Source organism: Cetorhinus maximus, chromosome 9 (genome assembly GCF_964194155.1).
Source record: "Cetorhinus maximus chromosome 9, sCetMax3.hap1.1, whole genome shotgun sequence".
Taxonomy (NCBI): Eukaryota; Metazoa; Chordata; class Chondrichthyes; order Lamniformes; family Cetorhinidae; genus Cetorhinus; species Cetorhinus maximus.
The window spans coordinates 109,983,298-109,995,787 of record NC_135887.1 but is presented as its reverse complement, the minus strand read 5'-3'; the positions used below and the strand labels follow the sequence as shown (position 1 = coordinate 109,995,787).

Below are 12,490 nucleotides of genomic sequence, written 5' to 3'. Positions count from 1 at the left end.
TTCTGCAACCCAAATGAATAATTTCTATCTCTAATAGAGTTTTATGATCCTCTTTCCCAGAATTGATCCAGAGTTACTAAGTTATAGCTTCTTTTGTGGAGATAATGATAGACACCGTGGCTCCACCAAGAGGTCCAGAAATGGGTCATCTATTTAGGCTTCTCTCGCCATTAACTCTGACCTTGTAAGATAAGCCTAGGCTTCTTTGATTTGCCTTTCTTAGGGTTGTTTACCAGTTTCTTAACCAGGCTTTTTCCATTCATCTTAATACTTTAACCTCCAACCCTGAAAGATATATCCCAGAAACTAAAAGTAATATTCCAAAACATATGAATTATGAACTAGATAATCACAACAAAAATTATGTGAATCTGCTTCCGCCACCTTTTCAGGAAGCGCATTCCAGATCATAATCTGCTGTATAAATGTTTTTTTTTTCATTTCTGCCCTTTTTTACCAATTATCTTAAATCTGTGCCCTCTGCTTACCAACTCTCCTGCCAGTAGAAACAAGCTCCTGATTTACTCTGCAGGTCTGACAGCATCTGTGAAGAGAGAAGCGGAGTTAACATTTCAAGTCAAATACGACTCCTCTTCGCAATGTCAGATTCGACTTGAAATGTTAACTCTGTTTCTCTCTCCACAGATGCTGCCAGACCTGCTGAGTTTTTCTAGCATGTTCTGTTTTTATTTCAGATTTTCAGTATTTTGCTTTTATTTTATTCTGATTTACTCTACCAGATCCTTTCATAATTCCAGCTAGAAGTTGTTTGTTATCTGTCTGTGATGATTGGTTGGGTTTATGGTGTACCATGTTGAATCATATAGTAGCCATTAGACTCGAACTGTTGAGTTTTAGACTCAGTGAATCCAATCCTAATTCCTGTGTTCAAACTGAGGACCTTGGGGCCCATTGGCAGTTCATACACAATCAAAGTTATTGAAAGAAGAACACCCTGCCAGCATTATTGAACACTTGCCTGTATGTTTAGATGGGCAGTGACTTTGCAGTTCTGTGTTCTTCTAGAAGACATGTGTTGCCACATGAGTCTCCTAATAGCCTGAAAACTCTAATTAGAACAATCTCTACTTTCTGCTGTCAGCCTTACAGAACGGCCAGACATGACTTAGTCCTATGGCAGAGAATGTTTAAACAGAGATTACATCTTATCGTTGTAACAGGAATGGAAGATTTCCAGTTGTTGCGCAGGAGGCAGAACCAGAAGCCACATCTGTACCAGATGTGCTAGGAAGTATCCTAGCAGGACAGGATGTCTTACTGATGGACAGTTCCGATGTTGTGATCAATAGGGATGGAACACTAAAGCCTAAAGATCGAGGTATTCTTTAAAACAGACCATCAAGTTATTTATCTTAAACAGGAGTTAGTTTAAGATTTTATATTGTAATAGAATGCTGGTCAATTTATTTGCTTTCATGTTCTTTCTAGTCCATGCCAGTTATCTGATTTATTGCTTCCATTGCCCTACTGAGATGATCTCCATAAATCGCCCACCAGATTTCATTTACGAACATAAGAAATAGGAGTAGGAGTAGGCCATTCAGCCCTTCAAGCCCACTCCACCATTCAATGAGATCATGGCCAATCTCCTGTCTCAACACCATTTCCCTGCACTATCCCCGTATCCCTTGATGTCCTTAATATGCAGAAATCTATCAATTTCAGCTGTGAACATACTCAACAACTGAGCCTCCACAGCCCTGTTGGGCAAAGAATTCCAAAGATTCACTGCCCTCTGAGTGAAGAAATTCCTCCTCATCTCAGTCCTAAATGGCTTGACCCATATCCTGAGACTGTGATTCCTGGCTCTAGACCCCTCAGCCAAGAGAAACATCCTTCCTGCATTTACCCTGTCGAGCCCTGTAAGAATTTTGTATGTTTGAATGAGATCACCTCTCATTCTTCTAAACTTCAGAGAATAAATGCCCAGTCAATTTAACCTTTCCTCATGGGACAATCCCACCATCCCAGGAATTAATTTAGTGAACCTTTGTTGCACTCCCTCTATGGCAAATGTATCGTAGTTCTTTTAAGTTATTGGAAAAATCTGTTTGGACTTGAACTATTCTCCTCATTCTACTCCATTGTCTCAACCATGTTGTTCAATTAGAGCTCGCTTCACTATCAGTTTCTAGTTGGAACCAAAGGGTCCATGTTAGCCTGCCTTCCTGGTCTCCTTGCTTTCTCTGTAAAAACCCCTTATTATCTTGATCACCTCTGTTAAACCTCCCTCAACTACTCTGATCTAAGGAGAACAACCCCAGCTTTTCCAATCTATCTTATCATCCTGGTAAACTTCTACGTCCCCCTCAAAGGACTTGACACCCTTCCTAAAGTATGATGTCCAGAAGTGCAATTCATATGCATGTCTTGTGTAATGTATTAATTTTACAATTTCCTTTCTGTTGTTGCATCAGGGCAACCTGCACAATCGACGTCAAGCAGTAGCAGAACTGGTGAGACTTCTGGTAGATGTTCATCGACAAGTGCTTGCATCTCAGGGAACTCTGTAAGCACCTTGAAAGAGGATCAGGAAACTGCTGGCCTCGCTACAACTGCAAAACATGTCTTGGGTACATTGCCATCTACATCTGGTTTAACATCTAAGCCGAGGCAACAAACAGCATCCAGCAATCCAAGACCTGCCTTTTCGGGAACATTTACTCCAATGCCTGAAATATCAGTTGGCCCCAGGCCAGGTGAATCTGTTTCTTTGCTCAATACACAACGGACGGGAGCATTTAATAAAAATGTTGGGGATGGTCAGAAGAGCACCAGTGGCTTTACACCTTTCAAATGGTTAAATAGTGCCTCCAATTTGCATTTCAAAAACAATATGGGCACACTGAATAGAGTTCCACCCAAACCACCTGTTAGGAGACTTGATATATCAGAATTTCCTAGGATACCAAAGATCAAGAATCAAACTGGTAGTTTAGGGTTGCAAACTGGTAACAAACAAAACAATGGAATATCTCAAGCCTGTACAAACAGACTCGCAGGCAATGAACAGGATAGCCAGACTACAAATCCTATGGAATTGGGAAATAGCGAAAAGAATACTGAGAGACCTGTCCAGCAGAGACATCAATCTTCTACCACCACAGGTTCAGCTGGCTGTTCCAGTACTTTCCAAGAAAAACTCCGAGCTCAAGACTTAGTATCCAGCACGTCTGGACAGGGCTGTACAAAAGTGACAAGTAGCACTGGTCATTTAACTAGGTTGCCTAAGTTGGATGCCTATGACCCATTTGAACCCACGGATGACGAAGTTCAACATTGTAGCAAAAGAGACAAGAATATTTCACGATTGCAACTCACCGTAAAAAAAGAAATAGATGAGATATATGATCCTTTTGATCCCACTGGTTCTGACCCGTCTTCATCTAGTTCCACTCCTGATAGGAATGAGTTAAGATCTGAGGGTGAATCCCCGTTGCCCAGCCCTGGTAATGACATTTCTGAAGGCGATGAGCACGCAACTAATACGTTAAATCATTACTTTAATACTGATACTGTACAGCTGTCTTGCACACAGCAAACAGAGCATTGTAAAATCACATCTGAAGCTCTGACAACAGAAAAAACAACTGACAGTTCTGATGGTTGTAAATCTCTGTTCTCTGAGGCAGAAGCTATTAGTGAACCTCAGGCTAATATTGAAGATGAGGATATGAAATTAGGTGTAGAACCTGATGCGAGGAAGTGGGACAATACACACACAAACCGAGCATGTTGCAGCTTTCCAACATCTTCTGAAGACAAACCCAAGCCTGAACAGCAGACAGTAAATACAGACAGTGATGTTATTATTTCTTGTGTATATTCTGATGGGGGCAATTTGCAAGCTGTCAACAAGATTGTCCCCACTTGTGTGAGAACTGATGCAGATACTTCATCAGAAAATGAACTAAGAAAAACAGTGAATAAAAAGCTCCACACTAAATCAAAGGTTCGCTCGAGGTCACGATCGAGATCAAGTTCCCATAGCCACCACAAATGCAAGAGCTCAGTATCCGAAGAACGCAAGGGCTACAGATCAAGATCAAGATCAAAGGAACGGAAGAAGTTGAGGTCACGCTCAAGAGAACGACGGAGATCAAAATCTAGGTCAAGGTCTCGCTCCAGCAGCTCCGAGAAGTTTAAAAGACGAAAACCTAAACTGGATAGGAGCAAGGAAAAAAGAAGACGACGTTCCAGATCAAGATCTCGAGAAAGGAGGTCAGGCAGTTCTTCCTCTGGTGCGTCTACAGACAGTCACAAGAGAAGAAGGAAAATTTCAGGATCAAGGGACCACAAAGGCTCCTCCAGGCACTTTTGGAGCAACAGTGAGAAAGGAAAAAGAAAGCAGTACCGACGGGAGCAAAGCCGGGAATTGTATGACAGACGGAGCAGAAGATCAACCTCCTGGTCCAGGGAGAGAAGACGTTCGAGATCATGGTCTAGATCCAGAGATAGGAAAAAAACTTGGCCTAGATCCAGGGAGAAGATAAGGTCCCGGTCCCGATCTAGTTCTAGAGAAAAGAGATCATGGTCTAGATCTAGCTCTCGAGACAAGAGAAGGTCGCGAACGAGGTCAAGTTCCAGAGAGAAGAGAAAGTCAGCCAGACCTAGGGAAAAGAGAAGATCAAGGACTCGATCTAGATCCAGGGAAAGAAGAAAACCAAGAACTCGATCAAGAACCCGTTCAAGGTCTAAAGACCAGAGTAGATCAAGATCAAGAGATAGGTGCTCGCAATCCAAATGGCAATTCACAGAATTAGAGAGGAAACAAACTTTCTTTCAAGAAAAAGTAAAATTTGGTGAGAAGGATCAAGAGCAAAAGAAAGCTTCAACTTACAGAAATTATGAGCCTTTGGAGAGGGAAGCCTCAGTAAAGAAACTGCTTATTTCTTGTAGTTCTCAAAGCTTGCAGGAAGGTAACTTTATACCAGTTGTTCAGAGCACATCTTGTTCAGTAGCCATTAAAGAGGAATCAACACCATACATTGACAAAGTACAGGAAGAAGCAAACCAGAAAGAACTTCTTGAGCAGGACAAGGACTTCAGCTGCAAAAGTGAGGGCTTAGGAGAAGATATTCCTGATGTTTTTGTTGGAGTTGACCACATTTGGGAAAGTAATGACTCCAGCACAAACCAGGCCAAAACATTAATAAAAAGTCCCAGTGTTGTGCCTGAGTGTCTCCATATCAAAAGTCCTTGTTACCAAGAGCCTGCTGTTTCAGATGAGGTTTCTATTCCCCTAATATGTCTAGGCAAACAGGAGGAGATCCCACTTTTGTCAGTAAATGAAGAAGTAGCTTTGGAACCTGAAGCTGAACCTTTTCAAGAACATTCGCCAGCTAAATCTGACACACTTTTACCTATAATTGAGAGTTCAACTACTGCTGATTCAGTGGTACCAGTGGAAGATCAAGAAGAATCTGTGGACACGAGTACGGTTGAGGAACCACAAAGCTCCAGCACTCCGGTTAATGAGGCAGTGGCTTTATTTAAGAACGAACACCCAGAGAGCTGTGCAACAGATACATGCCTCCAGAAAAATGAACCAACCCCTGAGACTGTGTCAGCTGGCCTTTGTTCAAACAGTGCAAATAAGCAAGAAGAAACACAAAGTGACGTGATTGGAAATGACTCATCAGAGAGAAAGCTAGAATCGATGAAAACAGAGAGCAATAGGGAGTGTGAGGAAATCCCCCTCCTGGAATCAACAGAGCCTGTGAAAGCCAAGACTGAGAGTGAAACAGGTTTACAAAGCACTGTGGTGAAAACCAAACCCCTTGTCAAGAGAGTGACTTGGAACCTGGAGACAGAGGAGAAGGATGAGACTACTTCTGGGAAGCCTGCAAGTGAGTACAATTATTTCTCATTGTATTGTACCCTTTGAATTTTGGCTGCACAGACGAATTGCAGATTGTGTCCCTTTTTGGCAGATTGCACTAAAGGCCAAGATTCGATCAAATATTATAGGACTGCATGTTAACACTATCCTGGTAATAGAAAATGCAATGTTGAGAAGGATTGCAGTGTTTACTATGAGGTGTGTTCTTCACCAATGCAGCATTATGAAGTTAGACAAAAGGTTTTTGTCAGTTTTGATAACTACTTTTTGCTAGAAGTGAGTTTGTCAGCATGATTTTATATTCCATTCAGAAACACTGCCAGTTTTTGAGAGGGTTTTGGACACTGAAATGTCAGTGTTCACCATCATTAACTCTGAATCTGACTGCAATTTCAGCAGTCTGCAAGTGCAGATTAACGTGAAAATTCTGAAGTTGCAGTCTGTCACTCACTTCTCTGCCACATGCTGCGTTGGGGACATAGATTTAAAGAAATTGTCGAAAGAACCAGTGGGTGGCGGAGTAGTGGGAGCGGGGGGAGAAATGAAAACTTTTTGATCTTGATTGCTCTGCTTGAAAGAGTATTGCATAAACACTTGAAGGGGAAATTCTTACATGACTGTGGGAAAGAGCAAGAATTGGAATGAAATGGATAGCTCTTTCAAAGAGCCAATAAGGGCATGATGTGCTATAATCTTCTAAGTTACCTCAACTTGTAGACCTGTTTTGCTTTTAGCTGGGAGCCTAGCACATCAGTATTAAAGACGAGACTGAAGCATTTGCAACCTCCTTCAGTCAGAAGTGACAAGTAGATGGTCCGTCTTGGCCTCCTCCTGAGGTGCCCAGGATCATAGGTGCCAGTCTTCAGCTGATTCGATTCACTCCATGTGATATCAAGAAATGGCTGAAGGCACTGCAGACAGCATAGACTATAGGCACTAACAACATCCCAGCTGTAGTGCTGAAGACTTACGCTCCAGAACTAGCTGAGCCCCTAGCCAAGCTGTTCCAGTACAGCTACAATACTGGCACCTCCCTGACAATGTGGAAAATTGCCCATCAGATTGATGGAAGGTACTGTCGACAGTGCTATCAAATGCCACTCACATAGCAATAACTTTTTCCATCAGGGCCAATCGGCTCCTGACCTCATTACAGCTTTGGTCCAAGCTTGGACAAAAGAGCTGCACTTCAGAGGTGAGGTGAGAGTGATTGCCCTTGACATCAAGGCAACATTTGACCAAGTGTGGCATCAAGGATTTCTAACAAAATTCAAGTCAATGTGAGACGGGGAAAACTCTCCACTAGTTGGAGTCATACCTAGCACAAAGGAAAATGGTTATGCTTGTTGGAAACCACTTAGCTCAGCCCCAGGACATCACTGAAGGAATTCGTCAGGGTAGTGTCCTAGGCCTAATCATCTTCACCTGCATCATCAATAACCTTCCCTTGATCTTTAGGTCAGAAATAGGGATGTATGCTGATGATTTCACAATGTTCATTGCCATTCATGACTCCTTACTGAATCCGTCTTTGTCCATATGCAGCAAGACCTAGACAACATTCAGGTTTGGGCTGATAAGTGCCAACCTAGAAACATGGGACTTAGGACCAGGAGTAGGCCATTTGGCCATTTGAGCCTGCTTCACTGTTCAGTAAGATCATGGCTGATCTGGGGTTGTGGTCTCAGCTCCACTTTTCCTGTCTGCCCCATAACTTTTGAATCCTTTTTCTAACAAAAATCTATCTAACTCAGCCTTGATTAAATTTAAAGACCCAGCCTCCACTACCTTCTGAGAAAGAGAATTCAACTCTAATGACCCTCTGAAAGAAAATAATTTCCTCATCTGTCTTAAAAGGGAGACCACTTATTCATAAACTACCTCCGAGTTCTAGTTTCCCCCTCAAGAGGGAACAACCATCTGGTATCCACCTTATCCAGTCCTCTCAAGGTCTTGTATGTTTCAATAAAATCATCTCTCATTCTTCTAAACTCCAATGGGTATAGACCTAACCTGTTCAACCTTTCTTCATAAGATAAGCCCTTCATCCCAGGAATGAGTCGAGTAACAATTGTGACGTACGTGCCAGACAATGACCATCTCCAACAAGAGAGAATCTAATCATCACGCCTTGACATTCAACAGCATTACCATTGCTGAATCTCTCACCTTCAACATCCTGGGGGTTACCATTGACCAGAAACTGAACTGGACTAGCCATATAAACACTGTGGCTACAAGAGCAGGCCAGAGGCTGGGAATTCTGTGGCGAGTAACTCGCCTCTGGCACCCCAAAGTCTGTCACCATCTACCAGGCACAAGTCAGGAGTGTGATGGAATACTCCCCAGTTGCCTGGATGAGTGTGGCTCCAACAGTACTGAAAAAGCTCGACACCATCCAGGAAAAAGCAGCACTTGATCACATCCCATCCACCATAAACACTCACTCCCTCTATCACCGATGCACAGTGGCAGCAGTGTGAACCATATACAAAATGCACTGCAGCAACACCTTCAACACCACCTTCCAAACCCACGACCTCTATCACCTAGAAGGTCAAGGGCAGCAGACACACGGGAATACCACCACCTGCAAGCTCCTCTCCAAGTCGCACATCATTCTGACGTGAAACTATATCACCGTTCCTTCAGTGCCATTGGGTCAAAATCCTGGAACTTCCTTTCTAATAGCACTGTTGCATCTACACCACATGGACTGCAGTGGTTCAATAAGTCAGATCACCACCAGCTTCTTGACGGCAATTAGAGATAAGCAACAAATGTTGGCCTTGCCAGCGATGCTTACATCCCATGAAAGAATAAAACAAAACCTGGACATTTCAATGCATCAGACAGTCAAAATGTAAAATGGCTTAATAAAATATATTTGTGATTTATAACTCTCTAACACAGCAGAGCTCATAGCTAGCATTTCAGTTTCTTCTTTACTTTGTAAGGAGGACAGTATGTCATTCCAACACGTAACCTTTGACAGTCTCACGCCTTGCTGCTTAAGTTGAGACCGGCAGTTATGGCCATGCTTGTGATTCAATTTTGCACACTCTTCATTAAAGCCAGACCTCAGTCCCCTGGCTCAGACATTGGGTTTTGCAACTGAGGAGTAATATTCAGTTCATCCTTCCTATATCGGAGGCACCTGGATGTAGATGGACATGGGCATGTACTGAGACACCCTGCACAAGCAACTACTGCCTCTTGTACACCAACTCTCACATAATTCTGAGTGAGAAAGGCCGTTTGGCCCATTGCTTACAACCACCACTCCCCTCCACCCCGCCACTCCCCTCCACCCCGCCACTCCCCTCCATCCATTTTTGGCGTCCAGGGTTTTTGCCTCCACTACCCTAACTGGTCAATCACTCTGTGTGCAAAGAAGAATTTCCTGATATCACTCTTCAAAGTGCCCTTCTCTAGTTTGAATCTGTGTCAACCTCTCTCCTCCTTTAAGTCATTCCTCAAAATTTATCACTTTGACCAAGGTTTTGGTCACCTGACCTAATATTTCTTTTATAGCAGAAAATGCTGCAAATACCCAGCAAGTCAGGGAGCATCAATTCTGACCAAAGGACATTGCCCTGAATCATTAACTCTGTTTCTCTCTCCAGCAGATGCTGTCTGATCTGCAGAGTATTTCCAGAATTTTGTTTTTATTTAGTTTTTGTCCTAATATCTCTTTCTACGGCTTGTGTCAAATTTTGTCTGCTAATAGTCCTATGAAGTGCCTTGGAACATTTTTACAACATTAAAGTAGCTACATACATGCATGTTGTGTCTCCTAGCTCTAATGTAATATTGAAGGTTAATTTTTTCTACACCCTTAACAATCGTATATCCGTCTGTAAGATCATCTTCCTGAACTCCCCCCTTTCCAATCTTTATAGCCCAAGTCTCTCCAGTTTTTCCTCAATCCCTCAGACTTCTGACACTGAAAATCAGTCTTATGGCTTCTCTCTGCATTGCCTCAATCAGTGGAATATCTCCTTTACTTCATTGTGGCCAGAAATAGCCCCAGTGCTCCAGTCATGGTCTGATGAGAACTCTGTACAGTCTGATCATTACTTCTCCTGGCATATGTTCCACCATTCTGGCTATAGTTCAATACCCTGCTAATTGCTGCTCTGCACTGGTTGACATGCTTCGTGCTTAGTTTACTGTGACAGGAGGGTCTCTTGCAGCTCCATTCACAGGGCATGAGTGATTCACTCTTTTTTGTCCATCCCATGTGTAGTATCTTGGCTTTCCCTGCATTACGTTTCATCACCCACTGTTCTGCTGACTTTATATCTTTTATCCAACTCATTCTATAATTTCAGAGCTGCCTCATTCAATCTCTCTGCTCCTCCTAGCCTGGCATTATTGAATATTTGATAACTTTGCTTTGAGTTGCTGATTCCAGGCTACTGATGTGAGGTCCTGGCTGTCGATCGATGTCTTTTAGTTGTGAGTGTTGATGTCCACCATCTTCATAACTCACCTGCAGGTATCCTTGTAGCTGAGGTATGGATGTCCAGCAGGTCGAGACCCAGTGGCCAGTTCATTGTATTGAAGGTCTTTGGGTATATGGCAGTCATCCATCAGTTCTGATGAAAGGTCATAGAAACTCTGTTTCTCTCTCCATAGATGCTGCCAGACCTGCTGAGTGTTTACAGCGCTTTCCATTTTTATTACAGAAACTAGGGTTGTATTCCCTGGAATTAGATGGTTAAGGGGTGATTTGATTGAAACTTTCAAGATAGTAAGACAAACAGATAGGGTAGATAAAGAGAAACTATTTATGTTGATTGGGGAGGATAGGGCTAGGGAGCATACCTGGAAGCACAAAGTCAGGTTATGAAACCTCCCCTATACCTTCTGGACAGAAACTGAATTTTGTCTTGCTGTGCATCCAACCCCTGTCAACACTAGATCTTGAAGGGATATGATTACTCAGCGCAAATACCTATTGCAGACATTACAATATGCTAGCTTGAGAATTGTTGCGTGAACGTAAAAGGCTAATTAAGACCACACATGCTGGTTTGAACCTGTTGCATATTAACATGTTAAGCATTGTAAAGATACTGTTCAGATTAGATGTTGTAACATTTGGCTTTGGGTTTAAAGCTATCCTTTTTTTCCACAGGGACTCCATTCTATAGGACACAGAGATTTAACAAAGAAAGCATCTGGAAAGCTCCAGAAACAAGTCAACCACCAAACCAGGTGCCGATGTTCCAGCCTCCAGCAGCAAATTTTATGATTCCTCCTCCAATTTTCCCTGGTCTATTTCCACCTCAGGTTAGTGTCACCTCTCGATCTTGCAGATAGTGTCCTGGCGTATTTCTGCTTCTCCAGTGATTATAGCGGTTAAGGGTTCATACCAAAAGCAAACTTTTTAATTTTTTTCTAAACAAATTGCACTTATCAAATTCCCTTTCATGTGAGTTAGAGAAAATGTGTATAGGAACCAGATGAAACCATTCAGCCCCATAAGCTTGTTCTGCCAGTCAGTGAGATCATGTGCCCTAACTCCATCCAACCCTCTTGGCTCTATGTCTTAAATACCCTTGGCTAGCAAAAACCTATCGATTCTATAACAGTTGCAAAGCAGGAGTGTTGAATTGAAGTTTTATTGTTGTTTGTCAATCTGCTTTAAACAATGCAAATGAGATGTTTTTGTTAATCTGTTGTAGCAAATAATTAGGTCGCTTGTGAGGATTGTCACTGAAAATCTATATATAGATACAAGTGGGTTCCTCTTGGATATATGGCAGCAGGGGCAGTAACCAAAGGCCACAGATTTAAGATAAGGATGTGATTGCATTGGAGGGGCTGCAGAAGGGATTCACCAGGGTGTTGCCTGGGATGAAACATTTAAATTATGAAGAGAGGTTGGATAGACTTGAGTTGTTTTCGTTGGAGCAGAGAAGACTGAGGAGCAACCTGATCGAGGTGTACAAGATTATGAGGGGCATGGACAGGGTGGATAGGGAGCAGCTGTTCCCCTTAGTTGAAGGGTCGGTCACGAGGGAACACAAGTTCAAGGTGAGGGACAGGAGGTTTAGGGGGGATGTGAGGTAAATCTTTGTTACCCAGAGGGTGGTGACGGTCTGGAATGTGCTGCCTGGGAGGGGGTGGAGATGGGTTGCCTCGCATCCTTTAAAAAGTACCTGGATGAGCACTTGGCACGTCATAACATTCAAGGCTGTGGGCCAAGTGCTGGTAAATGGGGTTAGGTAGGTAAGTCAGATGTTTCTCACGTGTCGGTGCAGACTCAATGGGCCGAAGGGCATCTACTGCACTCTGTGATTCTGTGAATTGGCAAATGACACAGGGGAAGCGAGAATTTTTTATGCAGTGAGTTGTGGTCTGGAATTCACTGTCTAAAATGGCAGTGAAAACAAATTCAATAACTTTCAAAAGGAAATTGGATAAACATTTAAAAAGGAAAAGGGAGTGGAACTAATGGATAGCTCTTTGAAAGCAATACAACAGGTCCATTGGACCGAATGGCGGCCTCCTGTTCTATGATAATCGAAACTAAAACACAAGTTGAACTGATGTGAAAAGCAGCACTTTCCAAATCCATGATCGCTGTTGACCAGAAGGAGAAGGGCAGCAGGCGAT

General features: G+C 42.8%; 1 protein-coding gene across 3 annotated transcripts in view; it reads left to right on the top strand.

Annotated features, from left to right (window-relative positions):
* The window catches only part of phrf1 (PHD and ring finger domains 1), a 97,953-nt gene that overhangs the window by 63,371 nt on the left and 22,092 nt on the right, over nucleotides 1–12,490 (top strand). For all 3 annotated transcript variants that reach the window (XM_078549329.1, XM_078549331.1, XM_078549330.1), the window contains 3 exons: nucleotides 1,182–1,339; nucleotides 2,439–5,870; nucleotides 11,007–11,161. In XM_078549329.1, the coding sequence (XP_078405455.1) occupies nucleotides 1,182–1,339; nucleotides 2,439–5,870; nucleotides 11,007–11,161 (3,745 nt within the window). The remainder of the gene's footprint in view (nucleotides 1–1,181; nucleotides 1,340–2,438; nucleotides 5,871–11,006; nucleotides 11,162–12,490) is intronic.